At 44.2% G+C, this 24,029-nt stretch overlaps 1 protein-coding gene across 1 annotated transcript in view; it reads right to left on the bottom strand.

Annotated features, from left to right (window-relative positions):
• The window catches only part of itpr2 (inositol 1,4,5-trisphosphate receptor, type 2), a 200,613-nt gene that overhangs the window by 171,466 nt on the left and 5,118 nt on the right, over positions 1–24,029 (bottom strand). Inside the window, exon 2 of the mRNA XM_048610561.1 lies at positions 19,097–19,167. Coding sequence (XP_048466518.1) covers positions 19,097–19,167 — 71 coding nt within the window. The remainder of the gene's footprint in view (positions 1–19,096; positions 19,168–24,029) is intronic.

Here is a 24,029-nt window from a genome sequence, read left to right as displayed (position 1 = left end):
CCTTTAAACTGCACCCTCCAACCCCAATGACCTCTTTCACCCAGAATAACAAAAGGCAGCAGATAAATGGGGACTTTACCACCTACAAGCCTCCAGGTTTCCCTTGCCAGGCTTCCATCCATTGACTCCATCTACACCTCGCTGCGTCGGGAAGACTGCCAACATCAGACAGCCCTTCCACCCCGGTTATAATCTCCTCCATCGGGCAGAAGATACAAAAGCATACACATACTAACAGATTCAAGAACAGCTTCTTCCCCGTTGGTATTAGGCTGCTGAACGTTAAATTTAAATGTTGATCTCGCTCTTTGTGCGCCTTCTCTGCAGCCATAACATTGTATTCCTCGCTATTACCCTAATGCACTTTGTATGGTGTAATCTGTCTGTACTGCATGCAAAACAAAAAACTTTTCACTGTACCTAGGCATGTGTGACAATAATATATAAATCAAAGTCAGTTCAGGAGACTCGCTTCTCGATTGCTGTAGTCCATGTTGCAAAGGAGCAAGTTTCGCATCTTCCTTCCTGGGGAATACTCTGCTGCTCCCTCATTGCCCCTGGATTCAGGCAGAGTCTTACTAATAGCCCTGCGGCTGGACTGACATCAAAGAGACTGCAGCCCCTAAGCACTCCTCGTGGGGCAATTAGAGGTGCCTAATAGATACAACAGACAACACCTTGATGCTGCCATTTTTATCCTTGTTATCAGGTCCCCCCCCCCCCACCAGGCCAATCCACATCCTAACTCCATCATCTCCTTCAACCCATAACTTTGAGGTGCCTGCACTCCGACCTCTCCAGCTTGATCCCTTCCATAGGCAGAGCCTGCACCTTTAGCTATCCCTGTCCCAAATTCCGAAAGGTCACTCCCTAAACTGCTCCCATTCTCAAACTCCAAAAAAGATGCTCCTTAAAACCCCTTCGACAAAATCTCTGCTGACCTGTGAGCTGCTAGGTCGTGGCTCGGTTGCTTAGGACTTCCTAATTAAAAGCAAAAATGTGGAGGTCGGGCATAAATACAGAGCATGCTGGAGAAACTCAGCAGGTCTGGCAGCATCAGGAGACAGAAACAGAGTTAGCGTTTCAAGTCCAATGAGACTCTTCTTCAGAATGTTAACTCTATTTGTCTCTTCATAGATGCTGCCAGACCTGCCGAGTTTCTCCAGCATGCTCTGTTGAAAACTGCTTGTTCACTTTCCTTATAAACACCTCATGGCATGGAGTACAACATTGTCAAAAAGACAGTGTTGCAACAGGACATTAGTCTGAAACTTGCTAACTCAGGGCTTCCTGGTTTTTCTCCAAGTTCAGCACCACATATGCAGCTGCAAGAATTAAATAAGCAATTGGAAACAATGTTAAGTGTTGGACAAAACAGAGCTGACCATTAATGGAAAATACCCGTACTCATTCATACATAAAATGCACCAGCAACACGCAAAATAAAAAAAAACAAATTGTGCCTTTCACATCTCGGGACCCCGGAATGGTTTAATTTTGAGTTGTTTCAACTACTACAAAAAAAAAGGAAATATGACAAATCACAGCATCTTTTACAAACAGCAATCTAATAGACAAGTTGATGTGACTTGGCGATAAGTTGGTTTAGGAATGGGCACTAGCCAAGAGCCCAGAGGAACACCCTTATTTTTCCCCCACTTCCACCTAAACAGGCAGATGTGGCCCTTGCTTTGCATTCTCCACCAAACATGCCTGTTGTTTAAAGTTTTCAAGAAGGAGGCAGATGGAGTTTTTAGGGCTAAAGGGATCAAAGGCTGCCGGGAGAAAGCGGGGAACAGGGACGGAGTTGGACGATCAGCCTTGGTCACGTGGAATGGTGGAGCAGGCTCGAAAAGTGTCTTGTTCCTCGTGCCTCTATGCCTTTGTTTGACAGAGCCCTCAGGCACCCCAGCAATGCAGCTTTCCCCTCGATACGGTGCAGAATTGTCAGCCCACATCCTGCATGCTGAAGTGAGACATAAACCCACAACTTTCTGATTCAGAGGGTGAGGGAATTGTCACCAAGCCCTGGGCAACAGCCCGAAAGCCCTTGTTATGGTGATATCCAGCTCACAGAGAATTAAAACAGTAACTTTCAATTAATGCAAGGTTCAAATCTTTATCTGCAAAACGATGATGTTGTAAAACTTACAACAACAGGTGGGAACTCTTTGTGGAACATCTCCCTTCTGACTGTGGGAATAACCCTGACGTCCCAGTTACTTGCCATTTCAATAAACCATCTCGCTCTCAAGTGAACATTTCTGTCTGGAGCTCACTCCACTTTTCCAACCAAGCACAACGCAAGCATCTCATATTCCACTTGGGAGCTTTACAGCCTCAAGATCTCACTTTTAAGTCCCACGACTTCAGAAACTGACCGCATGGTGTCTGGTCTCCATTTTCCCCCAAAACTGCCACACACACCCCCACCGGCTCATGTTGGTTGTTCAAAAACAGAAATTGCTGGAATAGCTCAGCAGGTCTGGCAGCATTCGTGGAAAGAAATCAGAGTTAACGTTTTGGGTCGAGTGATCCTTTCTCAGACTGGGCTAATGAAGGGTCTAGGCCTGAAACGTCAGCTTTCCTACTCCTCTGATGCTGCTTGGCCTGCTGTGTTCATCCAGCTCTACACCTTGTTATCTCAGATTCTCCAGCTTCTGCAGTTCCTACTATCTCTAACATAGTCTGTGTCTTGTTTACTTCGCTGTCAGTTAAAAAGGACCCATTGGCGGCTTATCTTGCATCTATGTCAACATCTTTTTCACCCCAATTAGCAACCCCACACACCATCAGGGCCCATCACTCTGCCTCGGGGGAAGTGGGGGAAAGAGTTCTGAAGGAGTCATATCAGATTCTAAATGTTAACTCCTTTCTTCTTTTCCACAGAAGCTTCTAGATTGCTGTTGCTCTAGCATTCTCTGTCTCTCTTTCAGATCGCCAATATCTGCTGCTTTCTGCTTTGATCAGAAGTAGGTTTTTGTACCATACACTGACACAGAGCCACTGTTCAAGCTCCAACGCTCTATAGTGACACCCAAAAATGCAGCAAAACCATATTCAAATCCAAATAATGGGCTGGCAGATTCAACAAAACCCAAAACTTTTGTTTTAAAAAACCAGAACAAATGGCAGTTTTGAAGAAGGGTCACTGGGCATGAACCGTTCACCCTGCTTTGTAGCCTACAGGTGTTGCCAGAGCTGCTGAGATTTTCCAGCAAATTATGCCTTTGTTCGGGATTAAACGTTCACCAATAAGAATGGCAGCCTCACCTACAGGCCTAGGGCAGACGCCACCTGTTGGCAACAACATTTGATTAATAAAAGCAAACAATACGAAATAAGAATTACTACAACAAATAAGACTATACCCTGCACCAGGGAGGTTCCCAAGGATCCCAACCAGCCTGTTGCCCAACTCCCCTCCCCTATTTCTGAGGAAGGGTCCCGACCTGAAACGTCAGCTTTCCTGCTCCCCCTGATGCTCCCTGGCCTGCTGTGTTCCTCCAGCTCCACACCTTGTTATCTCTGACTCCAGCATCGGCAGTTCTTACTATCTCTGAATTTCTATTTCCTTTTTCTAATTTATCTTTGAGTGAACCAGAAAATGTGACTTTTTTTAAACCGAAATAAACCCTTTGACTAGAATCTCTTATAAAAGTCCTGTCAACTGAGGTGCTGCTTTGCTTTGCAAAGTTGTTTTCAAATACTTTAATTTATCACATTTACACTTGCAGAAAGAACTGTGTAAATTATTAATAGATGCCAAGCACAAAACACAGGAACCGTTAATAAAAACAAAGTACATGTAGTTTAGCTGTCAAATGATGGCCTTGTCTGAATATTAACTGTTACTCTGATTTAAAAAAAGGCAGTCAGTCATACGTTAAACGATTCAGAGAAATCTCTCCACTAATACATCGAATGTATATTACTCAATGTATGAGGTGACAACACAGCCAGAGTCAAGTAACTGCATTTGAGCAAACAGTTTTTTTTGGAGACTGCCACCAGAGGATATGGCTCAATAGTTAACATCCCATCACTTGAATCTGGTTAGTTCAGGTTCCACTCTGGAACTCGAACGCACAATCCAAGCTGACACAGCAGTGCGGTACTGAGGGAGTGCTGCACTGTCAGAGGAGACATTACCTTCCAAAATGAAATATCAAATGATGCCCTGTCTGCTCTCTCAGGTTACCCAATAGATTCCACAATACTGTTTCAAGGAAGGTGCAGGAAGTCCTGCCTGCTGTCCTGGTCAAATTATCCTGTCACCAATAGAACTGAAACAGATTGCCCCTGTCCTTTATCTTGCTGCAGTATATGGGATCTTGCTGTGCACAAAAACACTTAGCATTTGTGTTTCCTACATTACAGCTGTGACTAAGCTTCAGAAAAATACAACCCTACCTGTTAACCTCCTTGGGAAAGTCCCAGCATTCTGTAAGGTATTGGATAACTGCACGTTGGAGAAAATTCAGAAGTCTGAAGTGCAAAGGGACTTGGGAGTTTTAGTCCAGGATACTCTCAAGGTAAACTTGCCGGTTGAGTCAGTATTCAGGAAGGCAAATGCAATGTTGGCATTTATTTTGAGAGGACTTGAATATGGAAACAGGGATGTACTTCTGAGGCTCTATAAGGCTCTGGTCAGGCTACCTTTGGAGTATTGTGTGCAGTTTTGGGCTCCATATCTCAGGAAGGATGTAATGGCCCTGGAGCGGGTTCACAGGAGGTTCACGAGAATGGTCCCAGGAATGGAAAACTTAACAGATGAGGAATGTTTGAGGACTCTGGGACTATACTCATTGGAGTTTAGAAGGATGAGGGGGGAATCTAATTGAAACTTACAGAATACTAAATGGCCTGGACAGAGTGGATGTTGGGAAGATGTTTCCATTGGTAAGAGAGACTAGGACCCGAGGGCACAGCCTTAGAGTGAAGGGAAGACCCTTTTAGAACGGAGATAAGGAGAGACCTCTTTAGCCAGAGAGTGGTGAATCTATGGAATTCACTGCCACAGAAGGCTGTGGAGGCCAGGTCATTGAGTACATTTTAAGACTGAGATAGATAGGTTCTTGATTATCAAGGGGATCAAGGGTTACGGGGAGAAAGCAGGAGAATGGGGTTGAGGAACTTATCAGCCATGATTGAATGGCGGAGCAGACTCGATGGGGCGAATGGCCTAATTTCTGCTCCTATGTCTCATAGTCTTCTGGTTTCAAGTTCTTTTTTAAAATTCAATATGGGATGTGGGCATCACTGGCTAGGCTGGTATTTATTGCCCAATATTAATTGCCTGGAGGACGATTAAAAGTCAATCACATTGCTGTGGGTCTGGAGTCATATGGAGGCCAGACCAGGAAAGGGCAGCAAATTTCTCTCCATAAAAGACATTAATGAGGCAGTTTTCTTTCCAACAATCAATGATGGTTACCCTTGTTTAGGGTGAAGGGTGTGTGCGTCTGGGTGAGCTGCTCTTCAGAGGGTCAGTGTTGACTCGATGGGCTGAATAGCCTGCTTCCACGCTGTAGGGGTTATATGATTTGCCAAGAACTAGTAACCAAGAGAAAACAATCAATCATTCAAAAAGCTGCCCTGAGACAGAGAGAGAGAGAGAGAGAGGTGTGGAGCAGGAATCTTAGATCATCAAGGCTGTAGGAGAGTTGGAGATAACAAGGTGTAGAGCTGGATGAACACAGCAGGCCGAGCAGCATCAGAGGAGCAGGAAGGCTGACGTTTTGGGCGTAGACCCTTCTTCAGGAAAGAAGGAGAGAGTAGGAGAGTTGGCTTCACTGGAAAGGGCCTGGTCTGTATTCAAAACGAATTCTTCAGGATTGCTACCATGTTGTCCCGAGTCATCTACAGCGGTAATTTTATTTGGAGTGGAGTCTCAACTAAGGGCAGCTAGCATGGATCATCTGGAACATGCCAGTCTCTGTCACAATCAAGGTATTAGTGCCTTTTCTCCACATTTTAGAAAATAGCCCACGCTTTTATTCTTCTTACCAAAGTGCATGACTTCACACTTTCCCACATTGTACTCCATCTGCCACTTCTTTGCCCACTCTCCTAACCTGTCCAAATTCTTCTGCAGCCTCCCCACCTCCTCAATACTACTTGTCCCTCCATCTATCTTTGTATCGACTGCAAACTTAGCCAGAATGTCTAACAGGAAAAGTGAATAAATATTTGAAAGAGTAACATTTGCAGGGCTAGCATGGAGGGGCAGATGGTCAGTATGGAAATAATGGGCCAAACGGCCACCTTCTGTATTGTAACCTTCTGAGACTGGATTAAACCAGATTGCACCTGGAATGTTCCCTGGCTCCATTTGACAGCTGAAACAGGACTCTGTTTTTGTTGGAGGTGAGTATTGCCCATTCTGTTATACCCTGGTACATTGAACTCCCTTACTATATATCCTACTCCAGTACTCTCGAGTCTTTCTTGAGGGTTCCTAGTCTGTGTAACGTTCAGATCTGCAATACCAACCTTATTCCACAATGAGAGGTGAACTGCTCATTCCATTGGTCGCTCAATCTGACAAGCACAGTTTCAGAGAAAAAGGAGAGCCCCTACAGTGTGGAAAGAGGCCAATCTGCCCATTGAGTCTGCACCAGCCTTCTGAAGAGCATCTCACCCAGACCCAGCCCCAGCACCAGCCCCTACCTTATCCCTGTAACCCTGCATTTTCCCATGGCTGATCCACCTAACCCACACATCCCTGGACACTATGGGCAATTTAGCACAGCCAATCCAGCCTAATGTGCACATCTTTGGGCTGTGGGAGGAAACCCACGCAGACACGGGGAGAATGTGCAAACTCCACACAGACAGTCGCCGGAGGCTGGAATCGAACCTGGGTCCCTGGTGCTGTGAGGTGCTGCTAACCACTGTGCCACCGTGCCGCCCCAGTAACAATACTGGATAACAAAATCAGCAAGTGTGTTTCGGCTGTCGATTGGAGCCAGGGAACACTCCAGGTGCAATCCAGTTGCCAGGAGGACAATTAAAAGTCAATCACATTGCTGGGGGTCTGTAGGCCAGACCAGGTAAGGACAGCAAATGAGCGAGCCTTTGTTTGATCAATGAGAGATCATGGTTAAAACAGAGGATCAGAGATAAAGCAGGCTGCTGGATCACCCTTCAAATCCCTCTGACTCAGTGCTAACCTCCACAACAGCACCTTTCTGCAGAGACTGGCTCATCACAAGTTTAAACAAAATAAAAACACAACCATCATCAGAAGGGTCTAGGCCCGAAACATCAGCCTTCCTGCTCCTATGATGCTGCTTGGCCTACTGTGTTCATCCAGCTCTGCACCTTGTTAGCTCAGATTCTCCAGCATCTGCAGTTCCTGCTATCCCATCATTGAGCTGTTGGACTCTGCCTCAGGTAGGCGTCTTACTATGAATCCTCATGCTTTTCTTCAGTGTGGATCTCACCAGTTTTACCCTGCAAGAATGCACAGCAAGATCCACACTCGGTGAGACGGCCAGACACACTGTTTCTCGTCGGGGGGGGGGGGGGTTCTTAAACATGCACCAAACAGGACTGGCAGGGCCTCTGCCAGGCAAATAAAGGGACTTCTGATGGTATGGCAAAGGAGGGGTCATCTTGGATCAGCTCTCTAAGACAGGGGCTTAAACCCATAACATCAGCCCTGCCCGACAATCCTTTTATCCCCTTAAGATTTTAGAGTAGATTTGTAGCTCGGGTTGTGGATGTTGTGGAGGTTGGTTCGCTTGCCGAGCTGGTTCGTTGTTGTTCCGCAGACATTTCATTACCCTGCTGGGTAACATCATCAGTGCAGCGTCAGATGAAGCGCCATTGTGTTTTCCCACCTGTTATTTGAATTCTCCTTTTATTATTTATATTTTCTCTTTTCATCTGTTCAGGAATTTCATTTTCAAAACAGGATTCTCGATCATTGTCTGCAGCTAAAGTTGCGATGCCAACCTGACTATAGAAGCTAACAAACCTTTCATATATGCTACAACATGCCTGAGGCACTACCAGGGATCATTTCACCTTTCCCACCACCCCCATTCCTACCCAGGAACTCCTACTGCCATCTCAAGCACAGTCTTTCATTGGGTAACCCAAACCTACCGAATGAAAAATATTGGTTTCACCAGCTCCTTGGATTTTAATTTTCAAAAATTTGCTTTTAACCAAAAAAAAAAAAAGAGTTCAATTATAGATGAGAGAGTCCATTTAAACCCCACTGGCCTTTCCTTACCAATTAAACAAGGCCTTCTGGTTTGATTCTTGTATATTCACCATAACCAGCTAGACAAGTAACTACTTCCCATCGCGAACAGCAGCACAAAATCCGTCATAACTGAAGCAGGTAACGCGTCCTTTCGCCCAGGGCTGCTCTACGAGAGACCTGTGCAGAGTCACACATCCTCAAATCTTCCAACAACAATTACATTTATACTGCACTTTTGACAACACAATGCATCTCCAAGGTTCTTTAGGGGTGTGACAGCACAAAAATCCTCACATGGAAGCAAAGGCGGAGATATAAAGAGGACCTGGTGATGATGTTACAGGGCTGCACATCACTGTGTATAAATACCACAGTGGGGGTGGAGTCTGGAGAGCCTGGAAAAAGCTCACTAGAAGAGACACTAGAGATTGTGTGACTCTCTGAAAGAAACAGGGAGCACAGGGAAATATATAGTTGATAATAGACTAATCATTACCTAATAATAAGTCAGAGCCATGTTTCCCATGAAGGGGTTTGAAGAGCAGAAAGGCAATTCCAAGCTTTAGGGCCTAGACATGATGGAAGAGAATGGAAGAGAAGGAAAGTGAGGAAATTGCGTTAAAGTCAATGAGTTCTCCTTTACACATAATGATAGACATCTTCTACAGAATCTCTCATATCCTAGAAATCTCTTCAGAGTGCCTCACACGTGTCATAAAACTGGCACTGACATTGGATCAAGGAGGAAACCAAGATGTCTGCCTAAGCTGACCAGGACATTACCAGTGGTTGTTTCTCCTGCACTCCACAGTTTGCTTGAAGCAGACTGCCTCCCTTCAACGCTGCTAGCCCCTTCTTTGAGAAATCAACCATTGGCAGTTTCCGTGGATACACATGGGGATGGTCACGATTTGAAAGCAGTGAATCTGTACAATTCATAACCCCCAAGAACAACGGCTGCAGGGACGCTGAGTACATTTATAGGAGGAGGAGATCGGCAGATTTTTAATCAGTAATGGGTTTGAAAGGTTACAGGGAGTGGGCAGGAGATTGGAGTGGAGGCTGAGAGATCAGATTCTATCATGATCCTATTAAGTGGTAGAGCAGGCTCGGTTATGTTCTTATGTTAATAATTCTTACACTCAGCACAAAGGTTAGCTTCCAAAAGCAAAAACGTGCTTCTGACAAACTAGGACATGCAATTATATGCAAGGTAAGTGGGATCACCTTGCTGGAAGGAAACCGGTCTATGGGGATCACATGGAAAAAGTCTATGCCCTACCAGCAGATTTCTCCAAACAAGCAGAAAACACAAACCATGTCATTCAGGGTACAATCTAAGTTTTTTTTAAATCGGTTGCTGCTTTGTAAACTTAGTTTGTTAGTGACTTAGCAAGTGAGCATGAAATCTGTGCTTAACTTTGTATTGTCTGCTGCAAAGTTAAATAAACTCCGAGATCCTAATTGTTTCCTGCAGTAACTTTCAAACGTGACCTGTGTCTTTGTGACCCATTACCTTCCATTCCACACACAGAACAGCAGCGAGGAGCTTGGATATACACGCAGCTGGAGCTGTGACTCAGTTGGCAGCGCTCGCACATCTGAGACCAGAAGGTCATGGGTTCAAACCTCACTCTAGAGATTCGAACAGACCAACATCTCAATGCATTGCAAATTGTGAGAATTTAGAATCAGTGCTTACAGCATGTGTTGACGTTGGGTTGAGGCGAGTTTACATTTACAACACTACAATAACAAATCAACTAGAAAGGGCCATTCAATCCTAAGGATGTAAAAATGCCAGCCTTGTTTTCAACAACAAATTGTTGCAGTAGTTAGCTCATAGCACCAAGTTCGATTCCATCCTCGGGCAACTGTCTGTGTGCAGTCTGCACATTCTCCTTGTGTCTGTGTGGGTTTCCTCCCACAGTCCAAAGATGTGCAGGCTAGGTGGATTGGCCATGCTAAATTGCACAGTGTCCAGGGGCGTGCAGGCTAGGTGGGAAATGTGGGGATACGGTGGGGAGCTGGGTTTGGGTTCAGTTGTTCCTTGGAGGGTCAACATAGACACAATGGGCCGAATGGCCTCTTTCTACACCATAGGGATTCTCGGAGTGATGGAGGTCCCATCAGCGCGGGAACTGGGACAGGGGTCATGAGGGCCCAGGATTTCTCCCTCCGCATCAGTGATATAAATCTCGTCAAAACAAACAGGTTACAGAAGTAAATTGCTCTGAAACAAAAGGCAAGCCTAGTCCCTGAAGAAGTAACTTGGTGTTTTTTCTGCCTCCCCCCTTTCTACATCCCCATTTGCCTGACAATTAAATAGATCCTAAATCAACCTGGGAGCCTTGCCCAGTCCAACCAATCAGCTGGTTACTGTGAGCCAATCAACTGCATCTAAACAGTCAGGGTCAAGGTCCAACAAGCACCGACCAATGACAGTCGTGAATTTTTATTTCTGTCACATCCTAACCAACAAACCCAACAGCCTTCCCCCAGCCTGAGCAACAGTCAGGAGCCATGAGGCACAGCCCTCATTGTTTCCTTACCTCCCTGATTAGGATGCAAAGCTTACAGAAGGAAATAAATTGACCTATTTTGCAAAACGACACACACAAGGGCAGAGCCTGCTGCGATGTCTTTAGGAGATTCCAACTCCAGGCTGCATGCCAACAAATCAAGTTGCATAATCAGTATATCAAGGATTGTTTAATAGTTGTTGTAGAGTTTATAGCCTGCTCCACAGCACACCAATGTGGAATCTCAAGCAACCCCGTAAACAGATTCCAGGTACACCAACGTGGAATCTCAATTGACTGTAAACCGATTATCATTTCACAACTTGGCCTGAAATTCAAATTAACAGGTAAACAAAATCGGTAATCCAGCACATCACTGGTTAGAAATGATGACAGTGAGTTCTAAAGGGAGCAAGTTTGAAATCCCAAACTGGGATATTATGAAGTTGAAATTAACCAATCTTATCAATAAATTAGCATTTAGTAAACGTCAGGGCTCCAGAAATCTGCTGCATAGAGAATTTTTTTTAAAAAAAACCTTATATTTTTAAAAATAGATTTGCATTTACATAGTGCCTCTCACAACCATACTTGGACCGTCTTACTTTATAAAATAGTAGCATGCTGTATTTGAAGTGTAGTCATTGCTGTAAGTGTAGAAACCACATACAGCAATACAACAATCAGATCATTTGCTCTATTGAAACAAAGGTATAATCTTGCAGAAGCTGGAAAGCTGAAACATAAACACAAAATGTTAAAAAAAATTAGTCAGAAAGCTAGAGGCAACACACAGTGTGGAGCTGGAGGAACACAGCAGGCTACGCAACATCAGAGGAACAGGACAATTGATGTTTCGGGTCGGGACCCTTCCTCGGAGTGACTCAGAAAGCTAGGCAACTACTGTGAGGAGAAAGAGAGTTCAGGTTTCAGGCTATTGACTAGAATCATCTTGCATGATCTGGCTGGGATATTAGAGACTAAAAAGGATGAGGGGAATAGGTGAAGGCTTCACATTAATTAAAGGGATAATTGGTAAGAACATGACCGAGTGTACAAACACAGGGAATTTGTTGATGTTTATGCAATGCAAAAAGAAGTAAAACTTTTCTAATCAAAGTGTAGGTCCATACACCGCCTAACGAGCACTTAGTCTTGGTGTTTAATATTGACCAGAACTCAAAACTGGCAGAGATGGGACAGGTTTTAAGCAAGAACAGAAGCAGGGAAAGAGGGAAGGAATCATCACTGGAGGAGGGGGTGGGGGATCTATGGTACAGTGGAAGGTGGAACAGATAGAGTGGGACAAAAAGGTTACGGTGCAAAGCGAACGAAAGAGCTACTGAGAGACAAAGAAAGAGAAAAGCCTGGAGGAGGAGTAAATGGCAACAGCAAGAAATTACTACGTGCAACTGCTACTGGTAAAAGCAGCGTTGGTGGTTATGGTTGGAACTTGTTATTATGTTGAGCTGCACTGCAACTGTACAGGAAGCTGGGGACAAGAGAGGTTCGAATGCAAGCAAAGTGGAGAACCAAGGCTCATAGTCGTACTTGGCACAGATCAAAGTGATTATCCAAGCCTAGTTGAAAAAAAATACAAGGCAATCACTGCTTCAGCAGGAAAGGGGGGTTGGGGGAGGGGGGCCTGCGATGCAGCATGATAAACGAGGTAAAAAAAAAGTTACAAAAACCATGGTGTTCCATCCCCTGGCCTCACATGGACAGGGACCAGGCTTTGCTTAGAACAGTGTGTTGCAGAGAAAGCTGACAAGTGATTTGATTTATTATTGTCACATGTGCCTAGGTACAGTGAAAAGTTTTGTTTTGCGTGCAGTGCAGGCAGATCATACCATGCAAAGTGCATTAGGGTAATAGAACAGAGCGAGGAATACAATGTCATGGCTGAACAGAAGATACACAGACCAACATTCAAATTTAAAAATTTGAGAGGTCTATTCAGAAGTTTAATAACAGCGGGGAAGAAGCTGATCTTGAATCTATTTGTACATGTATACAAACTTTTATAACTTCGCCCAATGGAAAAGGGTGGAAGAGAGTATAACCGGGGTGGGAGGGGTCTTTGATTACGTTGGTCGCTTTCCCGAGGCAGCGCGAAGTGTAGATGGAGTCAACAGATGGAAGGTTGGCTTGTGTGATGGACTGGGCTGTGTTCATAACTCTCTGTAGTCAAGTACCAAAAGGGGGAAGAGGAAGGTACCCCTGATGGTGGCATCATGCTTGGAGTTGGTGGAAAATGGTCCACTGAACATGGAGGCTGTACGATGGAAAGTGAGGATCCCTAGCTCTGCCTGGAAAAGTCAGGAGTGAGGACAGAAATATGGGAAGTGGGATGGACAAGGTCGACCACAATGGAAGGGAACAGAGAGTACATGTCAGAGGCACTGGCATTGTTAGAACAGAAAAGTGAGAGAGGTGGAGAAGCTGGGAGATTGGACTAGAAACTTTACAGGAGTGGATGGAAGGAAGTGAAATCACGGCATTGTGGGTATTATGAAATTCCGCAGCATCTGCAGTTATCTGTTTTTGTGCAATATTTAATTCACTCCTAATTTTCTTCAGGAATGTCCATCTTGAGGATACTCCGACTTCCAACACCATTTCAGTTTTTGTCTTTGACCTTGGTCACCTTCATGGCTTTCTGTTTTGCTTCTGGTATTTGTTCAGGTATCTACGAACACTCACGGTCAACATCTCTGCAACCAGCAAGTGACTCTGCCTCTAAATGTATCCTTCAGAAATATTAAAATTCCAACCTGTGTGTGTGTTTCAGGCCCACCCACAATTACCCAGTATCTTGTGGACAGTCTACACTTCACGAAATACCATTCTCATCATATCCTTAAAAATTTACTCATCCGCTATGCACTGCCACATGAGTAATCTCAGCTCTCTCTTCTGCAGCATCAACTCACTGTAGCTCCAAGCTGACTTGTTCCTCAGTTTCAGTTTAAAGTTCATTTCATTGGAGGTTTTGACAAAAATAAACTGTGGTCTTCTTTTCAAGTGTGCAACAAAGTTTGATTTATTCACGAGTACGAACGCCTCTGTGAATCTTGATTCCCCTTCAGTTCACTCTGGCACTCTGTTCTTCCACTATCACCCTTTGCTATATATTTATTGTTAATAGATTCCAAGCCAGATGTACAGACTGAAATTAAAGCACATTTCTTTTCACCTGTGCAGAGAGTTTATTGACATCCTCAGTCTCACCCCTTTCCCCTCACATCTAGTGTCACAGCTGCTTCCATATATCAAACAACTGGGGTACACCATCCATTTCTTAGAGTCATAGAATCCCTACAGCGTGGAAGCAGGCCATTCGGCCTATCGAGTCCATACAGACCCTCCAAAGAGTGTCCCACCTAGACCCATCCCCTTACCCTATCCCTCTAACCCTGCATATTCCCCTGGCTAACCCACCTAGCCTACACATCCCTGGACACTATGGGCAATTTAGCATGGCCGACCCACCTAACTTGCACAATCTTTGGACTGTGGGAGGGAACCAGAGTACCCGGGAGAATGTGCAAACTCCACACAGACAGAGTCACCTGAGGGTGGAATTGAACCCAGGTCCCTGGCACTGTGAGGCAGCAGTGCTAACCACTGTGCCACCATTCACAAAACCTCCGATCTACTTCTTTTTGACAACAAACCATCTAATTCTGTAATTGGGAACTGCCTACACTTCAATGTTTCCACAACCGCTTTCTCTTTTCTCTGGTCCAAACCTAACACCAGAATAAAACCTACTGATAAAAGGTGGGACTGGTGTTGTTTGGTGAAGCAACCTTGGAGGAAGCTTAACACCTCGTCTCTGATCTCCTGCTACCTGCCCCTGAACCATGACCCTACAGCCAAACATCAAGACATAACTTTCCAAGACCGTCACTGAACCCATTCCCCATCCTTCAGATGGTTTCCACAATCTGGCTCTGCACAGTGTGACTTTGCCTCCATCCCAGAGTCTACAAATAGGACCATCTTGGTAGGTCCAGTGCTTCAGCGTATTCCCACCCCCACTGTACAGAATTCTTCCAATCCTCGACAGTAATTTTTTCTCCGTGTTCATCCTCTTCTAACCTACAACCTCGGACCTTCTAGTGCCCTCGAACACTTGAGCAGTTTCCACTTTTCTCGTCCTAACCATCTCCTTCCACCAAGGATGGCTAATCCGCTAAACACCTTCATACCACGGGCACCCATCAAAACAACCTGCCAGTGCTCCATCCAGCAGCAGCCTCCCCCTCCCACCATCTGACACTGAACCACTTCCTCCAAATTATGCCCACATGGACCAAGCTATTCCTCCATTTTGGTGTCACACTCCTTATTCGTTTCCCACCTAGCCCCGTGTTGTCACTTCCTCCAGTATATCCAGGAGTGTAATAGTGCCATTTCCTGCTCTAGCCCTGAACTGGGCTTCAATTCCCACCATTTTCTCACCTTTCATCTCAGACTCTTACCTTCCTTGACTTAGCCGCCTCTACTTCTGGATATAGAATATGGTTTTCCCACCTTTTTTAATTATTAATTGATGGGATGTGGGCGTCGCTGGCTAGGCCAGCATTTATTGCCCATCACTAATTGGCCAGAGGACAGTTAAGAGTCAACCACATTACTGTGTGTCTGGAGTCACATGTAGGATTTCCCTGGAAGGATGGCAGTTTCTCTCCCTAAAAAGGATATTAGTGAGCTATTAGTGATTTCTGAAGAAGGGTCCAGACCCGAAACATCAGCTTTCCTGCTCCTCTGATGCTGCTTGGCCTGCTGTGTTCATCCAGCTCTACACCTTGCTATATTAGTGAACCAGATGGGTTTTTCTGACAATTGCCAATAGTTTCATGGTCATCATGAAATTCTTAACACCAGATTTTTAAATGAATTTAAAATTCCACCATCTGCCATGGCAGGATTCGAATCCAGGCCCCCAGAACATTACCCAGTCTCAGGATTAATAGTCTAATGATACCATTAGATCATCTCTTTCCCCGAGATCTATTCTGACCACATTTCCTCACATTCCATTTCCAGTAATGATCGCATTACATTCTCCCAGTATCACTGTATCATGTGTTCTGATCATACACCCCTTCCATGATATCTTCTTTCTTCCTCAACCTGAGGTTCATTAACTGGGCCCTCCACAAACCTCGCAAACCCATCTCCTACAATCTCTCTCCCTTCCAGAACCACAGTAAAGGTTCCCTTCTCATAGCATTCCACAAACCTCCCATTACCAACTTTCAGCATTTAATGCATCACCTTCATCGCTCCCCCCCGACCAAAACAAAGCAGGAAGCCACATTCCTCCCTTTCAGCATTCCAAAGCAACCATTCCTTCCAAGTTCACTGGGAGTACAATGTATAGTTTATTAGAAACATAAATTGGATGATTTAACTTTGGGTTACTGTATTGCAAAGAATGAACTGATTAGCTTTCTACAACACAAGGTCAAAATTGAAACTGTGCGGTGATCACTCATTGGTTACAAGGTGTCTTTGGGTTAAAATCTGCCTAGTAACATGTTCAGGAGTGTCAAAACTGCTGCTTAAAACCACAGAGTGGAGGGAAGAAAGGAGAGAGACCCAGAGCTCTAAAGCTTGCAAGCAAGGCAGATCTCTCTCCAATCTTTTGAGTTGAAGAACACCGGCACTAAAGACTTCAAAGGAACTACTTATAACTCAGGCTAAAGACCAAGGTCTAACTGACCATCCATTGAATGGAGAACCACCACAGTTGAGAACAATGTGATATCAATGCCAAGAACCAAAAGAAACAGCTGAATGATAGTCACCTGATTCTCACTGTGTTGTTTGGGCTCTTAATCCAACAGACTGTGCTCTTTCCTGGTATTATCTGCATCCATATATTTCTGCAAAGCTGTTTGTCTTGTATGGCTGGACTGTCTTATTTGTGACTACACGCAAGTGTGTTTGGATTTAAAGGCGGTATTGTTTAAGTTTGCACATTAGGAATTAATCATTTTGTTTGCCAGATGTTAGAGGATAAGTTTGTTTACAATAGATTTTTTTTTTGTTTATCGGTGAGAGTTCGTTTTATCTTAGAGAGACAGAGTCAGTCAGACATTAGTCATCCTAGAGAGTAAATTAGTCACTTTCATATTTGTGGACTCACAGTTTGATGTCCAGAGCACCTACTCCACCAGGATCATGACAGCTTACCCCGACACCCTAACCCTTCCCAGAGACACACACAAAATACATCATTTGCTCATTGACCTACTCATCACTGAGGACTCCAAACACAGATCATGTGAAACAGCAATTCACCTTGACTACTATCTTCAGTAAATTGCATTTGTTTCTCACAACGTGGGCTCCTCTACAGTGGGGAGAGCAAATGCACATCCCATCCACACCTCCACTTTACACATCCCCATTGCTATTTTCATTTGCTTCACACCATTATCCCTCTCGACAGTTAATCCTTCCAACCGTCTACACCATTGCCATACCTTCCCTTTTGTTCTACCCCCCTCCCTACTTACACTGCCTCACGTCTTGCTTAAAATCCATTACATCTCACCCATTCCAATGAAAGCTCATTGGCTAGAAGGGTTAACTCCGTTTCGCTACCAGATCTGCTGAATGTTTCCAGCATCTTCCGTTTATGAATTTGTTTTGTGACAGTTGTGAAAGTCGCAGGAGAGAAATCTTCGAAATAGGTCCATGGGATTTCTGGCATCGATCTGAGAGGGTAGGCAGGTTCTCAGTTGAAGTTGGTTTAAAGGAAGTATACTGTGCCTTTAAGTGATATGTACTGTGCTGTGTCTCTTGCAGAGGGGTGTTGCCAATAAGGTGCTGAGATGTCTCCTTCAGACAGGTAGTTGGTAAACAACTATTGAGTGCTTCCTGGATTTTTTTTTTTGAAAAGTTGGACAAAAGCATGAGTGGTCAGGGTCAGAGCTCACATAGACCCAGGAAGATTTTTAAGTTTTGCCTTCAGTAAGTGAGAAGTTTTCTATTGGCTGCTGAGCTAAACATTTGAGCTCTCTACTGCTAGAGTGAAGTCTTAGGTAGCGAGGCTTCCTTGTACAAATCCAAAGGGGCAGATTGTTTCTTTGTTCTGGACTGGAGAGAGGCAGCATATGAGAATCATAACCGTGTAATTGTTTTTGTTGAATTGCTTTTTTGCCAAAGGGTGTGTTTATGGGGTGTGGCCCTAAAGAGGAAGATATGATGATTAGTGGTTAATAATGCATTATCATCTTGTTAAGTATTTCAATGGAGTAAAGTTATGCCAATTATTCTTACAGTGGTTAAAATACAACAAAAAGAAGAAAGTGTAATTTGATTATGGCTTAGTGGTGGACCAATCAAATCATATCTGAAACAAAAAATATAAAAGCTAGGATCTAGGCTATCTCTATAATAATACACTGGGTTGGGGGTGGGATGTGGTCTAGTCCATAACAAACACCACTTCCAACCTCAGTGCTGCACTAACATGGTAACCTGGGATACACTCACACCTCTGTAGCAGGACTTGAACCTTCGGCCTTCTGATTCAGAAGTAAGAGGATTGCTTTGTTTTATTTCCTATTTGTTCACGGGATGTGGACGTCATTAGCCAGGCCAGTATTAATTGCCCATCCCCAATTACCCTGGGAGAAGGTGGTGGTGAACTACCGCATTCATTGGGGTACAAGAAGTGCTGTGAGGGAGGGAGTTCCACGACTTTGATGTTGCATGTTCTTACACCTCTACTGCCATGGAACTGGTCACCTCTACCTGATCGAGCTCTACAGCAGAGTCTTCCTCACACTTTGGCCATGATGCTTATTGTTCCTGGGTCAAAAGACAGGCAATATACCTGACCTTGCCAGGAGCACCCACATCAGACATGGTGCCCTGTAACTTCAGGAGAGTCTTTATTCTGAACAAAAACAGAAGTTGCTGGAAAAGTTCAACAGGACTGGCAGCATCTGTGAAGAAAAACAAAAAATCAGAGTTAACATTTCAGCACTTAGGAAGGGTCACCGGACCCAAAACATTAACTGATTTTTTTTCCTTCACAGATGCTGCCAGACCTGCTGAGCTTTTCCAGCAATTTCTGTTTTTGTTCCTGATTTACAGCGTCCGCAGTTCTTTTGGTTTTTCTTTATTCCGAACATCTTGTATGATTCATTAAGACTGCAACATCTTCCAATTGGAGACTTCCAGCAATGAATTAGATAAAGGCGCATAGAATGAGAAAGTCTTCTATTCACATGTTAAAAGCCTGGTATATAACGGGAGGGAGATGTAAAGTTCTCGCATGTGGCAAGATGCTGACATGTGAACAAGAGACTGATTGCCCCAACGAACATACCTCGGAATTTCTTTGGCGGATTGGCCAGATCTCCAGCTTCTGGCTGAACCACACATCTGTCGTCCACTAATCTGGAAGAGAAAAGCAGTTCCATTTGCTCAGCCTCCACAGCCAGAGTTCATTCTTAACTTGACAGTAGGCTGTAAAGAAAAACTCACGAGAGCTGGGCTCCGATGACATTTACTCCCAGCCGACAAAGGTGTATTTAAATACAGCTTTAAAATATTAAATGCATTCATGATCAAGAAGTCGTATGGAGTGATACTGGATTACAGTGCAATATTTATCACGCAGCCTTCCAAACGATTGTTAGAGCAACAGATTACTTGTGACAGGAACATAACCATTTATACAGGTTCATAAAATCAAGAGAGGCATTGAAGAAGTAAATAGCAAAGGTCTTTTCCCCAGGTTAGGGGAGTTCAAAACTAGAAGGCATAAGTTTAAAGGTGAGAGGGGAAAGGTTTAAAACAGACCTGAGGGGCAACTTTTTCACAGAGGGTGGTATGTGTATGGAATGAGCTCCCAGAGGAGATGGTGGAGGCTGGTACAATTACAACATTTAAAGGCATGGATGGGTGTATGAATAGAAAGGGTTTAGAGGGATATGGGCCAAATGCTGGCAAATGGGACTAGTTCAGTTTGGAAACCTGAAGGGTGGCACAGTGGCTCAGTGGCTAGCACTGCTGCCTCACAATGCCAGGGACCCAGGTTCGATTCCACCCTCAGGCAACTGTCTGTGTTGAGTTTGCACATTCTCCCCATGTCTGCATGGGTTTCCTCCCACAGTCCAAACTTGTGCAGGTGAGGTGGATTGGCCATGCTCAATTGCCCCATAGTATGCAGGCCAGGTGGATTAGCCATAGGAAATGCAGGATTACAGGGATAGGGTAGGATACTCTTCGGGAGGGTCAGCGTGAACTTGATGGGCCAAATGGCCTGCATCCATATAGTAGGGATTCTTTAAGGGTCTGTTTGCATGCTGTATGACTGACTATCTCAGTCCTGCCATGTGGATCATACCTAAACACACATTATATTAAAACTTCAACCTCAGGGCAACAGTTTACAATCTAGACAAAAAAAAAGAAACTTATTAAAAAAATTGGTGTTTCTTTTTGGACAGGAATCATTGAATCCTGAATCTACACAGCCCTTCATGGGGAAATTCTTTTCCCCCAAATTCCTGATTCCTCTCATTTCTGCCTGCCGCTCGTCCTGCCAGGGTATGTCACTCTCGTCTGTCTTGCACCATCCTCACACATCCACTGTCTGCATTCACTCGGAGGTCTGTCAAGCAACTGCACCCAGATCGATCCCCATCCCCCTCTTCCTGCTGCCTCCACGATGCCCTTTGGAAAAAATCTCTGTCACTTTCTCAGCTCTGTTCAAACAGTCAAAACATTGATATTTCTGTTCTTGAGTCGCTTTTTGGGAATTTGTTTTATTCTCGCAATTTCAAGCACTTCTTCATTGGTCTGGTGGTCTATGGAATTTTTAGCAAATGTCTGAGCATTCACATTTCAACAGCTTCTATTTTCTTCACAGATCGGACTGGAGGCCTGTGATCAGTGATGTTCCACAGGGATCCGTTCTGGGTCCTCTTTTGTTTGTAGTTTATATAAATGATTTGGATGAGAATATAGAAGGCGTGGTTAGTAAGTTTTTGGACGACATAAAAATTAGTGGCATAGTTACAGTGAAGAAGGTTTTCTAAGATTATAAAGAAATCTTGATCAAATGGGTCAACGGACTGAAAAATGGTAGATGGAGTTCAATCTCAATAAATGCGAGGTATTGTATTTTGGTATAACAAACAGGGGTAAGGCTTATACAATTAATGGTAGAGCCTTGGGTCATGTTGTAAAACAGAGGGACTCAGGGATGCTGGTACATAATTCTTTGAAGTTTGCGTCACATATAGACAGGGCAGTTAAAAAGGCATTTGGCACGCTTCTCTTCATTGCTCGGTTCTTTAAGTATAGGAGTTGGGAAGTCATGTTGAGGTTGTACAGGACATTGGTGAGGCCTCTTCTGGAATACTGTGTGCAGTTCTGGTCGCCCTGGTATAGGAAAGATATTATCAAGCTGGAGAGAGTTCAGAAGATATTTACCAGGATGTTGCCAGGTATGGAAGATTTGAGTTATAAAGAAAGGCTGGATAGGCTGGGACTTTTTCATTGGAGTGTAGGAAGTTGAGGAACGACCTGATAGAAGTTATAAAATAATGAGGGGTACAGATAAGGTTAATGGTAGTTGTCTTTATCCTAGGATGGAGGATTTCAAGCCTAGGAGGCACATGTTTAAGGGGAGAGGAGAGAGATCTTTTAAAAAAAACATGAAAGGCAGATTTTTTTTTAAAACTTCCTGAAGAACTGGTGGATGCTTGTACAATGACAATGTTTGAAGGACATTTGGATGGATACATGAATAGGAAAGGTTTGGAGGGATATGGACCAGGAGCAGGCAGGTGGGACTAGTTTAGTTTGGGATTATGCTCGGCATGGACTGGTTGGTCCAAAGGGTCTGTTTCCGTGCTGTAGGACTCTATGAGACCTCTGACTAACCTGCCCAGCAATAGACCCATATGACCTGGTTATCATGGGGACATGGTACTGGTCAGCCTCAAATGAAAGCAGAATGCCATTTCTTAACACCTGGAGACAAAGTGACTCAGAGACCTTAGTGAGTCCCAGATTAGAGAGAGGCGGGCAGGGCGAGACACACACATAGAGACACAGAGAAAAAGGTAAAGTTGCTATGGTCCTACCACACCATAGGTTGCTCTCTCATTAGAGAGAGAGGCGACTGGTGGTGGTTTAACCGGAGGGTCACCACACCCCAGGCAAGGGGAGAGGTCGAGAAGAACGGTCTTTCATGGTAACCTCAGCCGGTGTGGGGAATTGAACCCATGTTTATGGTATCACTCTGCATCACAAACCAGCCAACCAAGCTAACCAACCTGGCCAAGTAATTGTTACAATAAAAGTCTTAGAATTTGACCTTGTGCCGTGCACCGATCACTAGAAAACTGATTTTTTTTTTTTGAAAGAACTTCATACTTCAGTACTTGAAACTTCTCAAGCGAGTTACTATGTTGCTTCTGTGTGCGCGTCTGGAATTCAAACCAGGTTTATCCAGTCACTAACCATTGCTACTATCCTGGCTATTCCATCAGGATTTACTGTCCGGCATTGCCCCTGCTGGATTCGGGCATTTCAGGCAAACACAATTTGGCCATTCAGCCAGTAAGGCCTGCTACCCCATTCACGGCTGATCCTCATCCTACCAGCATCTACCTTGATATCCAGGCTCGTGAAATTCCCTCAGTCTCAGGAGTTCAAGTCGACAATAATAATATAATGCCATATGATTTATCCATGCTTTTCTAAACTATGGCTCATGGAGTTTAATGAAGATGACAGCCAGGGGGTAAGTGACTAACTAGTGATCCAGTGACACAGGTTAATAGCAAAGGTTTAAATCCCACCATGATAACTGGGCAAATTTAAATTCAATGGAATAATAAAATTTCAGATCTGAAAGCTAATCTGTGATAATCACCATCAATTGTCATTAAAAACCCATCTAATTCATTAAAATTTAACAAGAAGCTAAATTTGCCATCCTTCCTGGGTCTGGCCCTACATGTAACTCCAGACCCACAGCAACATGGTTGACTCTGTCCTCTGTAAAATCACCTCAAGGCCAACTATCATAACGACCTGCCGGGTTCACTAATGTCCTTTACGGAGGGAAACCTGCCATCCCTTTACCTTGTCTGGCCTTATATGTGACTCCAGGCCCACAGCAATTCTGGACTCTTGACTGCCCCGTGTAATGGTCAAGAAGCCATTCAATTCAAGGATAAAGAGGGACAGGCCACAAATGCTGGCCCAGCCACTTTCCAACAACAAATAAAACCAGCACCACATTTAGCATGTGAAGTCCCACAGAGAGAGTTCCAGTGCACACCGAGATGATCCTTGCAGAACTTTCAAAGACTGATTTAAAAACAAATCTAAGCTTAGTTTCCAATAATTGTCACTCTTTTATTCTTCACTGGTATCTCACACTTTGGCTCCATGCTTCGATTGGACTGAAAGAATGAGTTGGATATGTCTTCAATTTCAGAAACTCTCCGCTTGATTCATATTAACGGGATATTTCAATTTCGTTAGAAAACAGAATGAGCTGAGTCAACTCAGAGCTTGGAGGGTCTCGGGCCTTCACTTTATCCAGTGTCCTGAATGAGTTTTACATTGGAGAGGAATTTCTGATTGTGTACAATGTTCATTGTGAATTCAATGTGAAACTCATTACACTGCCACGCAGTACTCACATCTGAAAGTCAACTTAACTCTGTCAGAACACCATCTGCCTAATCATTTCCATCCAACCAACTCCCATAGACAACGAGAACTGCTCCATCATAAAACACATTGTCAAATGTGATGTGGCTTTTAAAATAATGAATATAAAATGCATCTTAAAAACCATACTGGTCTAAAAATGCAGCAAGGGGATTTGCACTTGTCTATCAGAATCAATTTGGACTACATTCAAGAGACATTCCCCCCCACCGTCCCCCAGCCAGACTCACCCACCCCACCTCACACCTCACACCTCCCCCCTACCCTCCTCAGTAACTCACCCCAACCCCCAGCTTCAAATGCCCCAGGGCTTTTGCCTGCTTTCAAACCTCTCCCAGCACAGGCGAGGGATGCACCTATCGAGATGTTTAAAGGTCATAGGTACATGACACAAAACTTGGGAAAATTGCAAACTGTGAGGAAGACAGAGTGCGGAACTCCAAAAGAACAAAGACAAGTTGGCAGAGTGGGTGGATAGGTGGCAGACAAAGTTCAAAGGAAAGAAGTGTGAGATGACATATTTCTGTAGGAAGGACGTGGAAATACAATATAAAACCTGG

Source organism: Rhincodon typus, chromosome 22 (assembly GCF_021869965.1).
Source record: "Rhincodon typus isolate 14 chromosome 22, sRhiTyp1.1, whole genome shotgun sequence".
Lineage (NCBI taxonomy): Eukaryota > Metazoa > Chordata > Chondrichthyes > Orectolobiformes > Rhincodontidae > Rhincodon > Rhincodon typus.
This window is presented reverse-complemented; position numbering and strand designations above follow the sequence as displayed.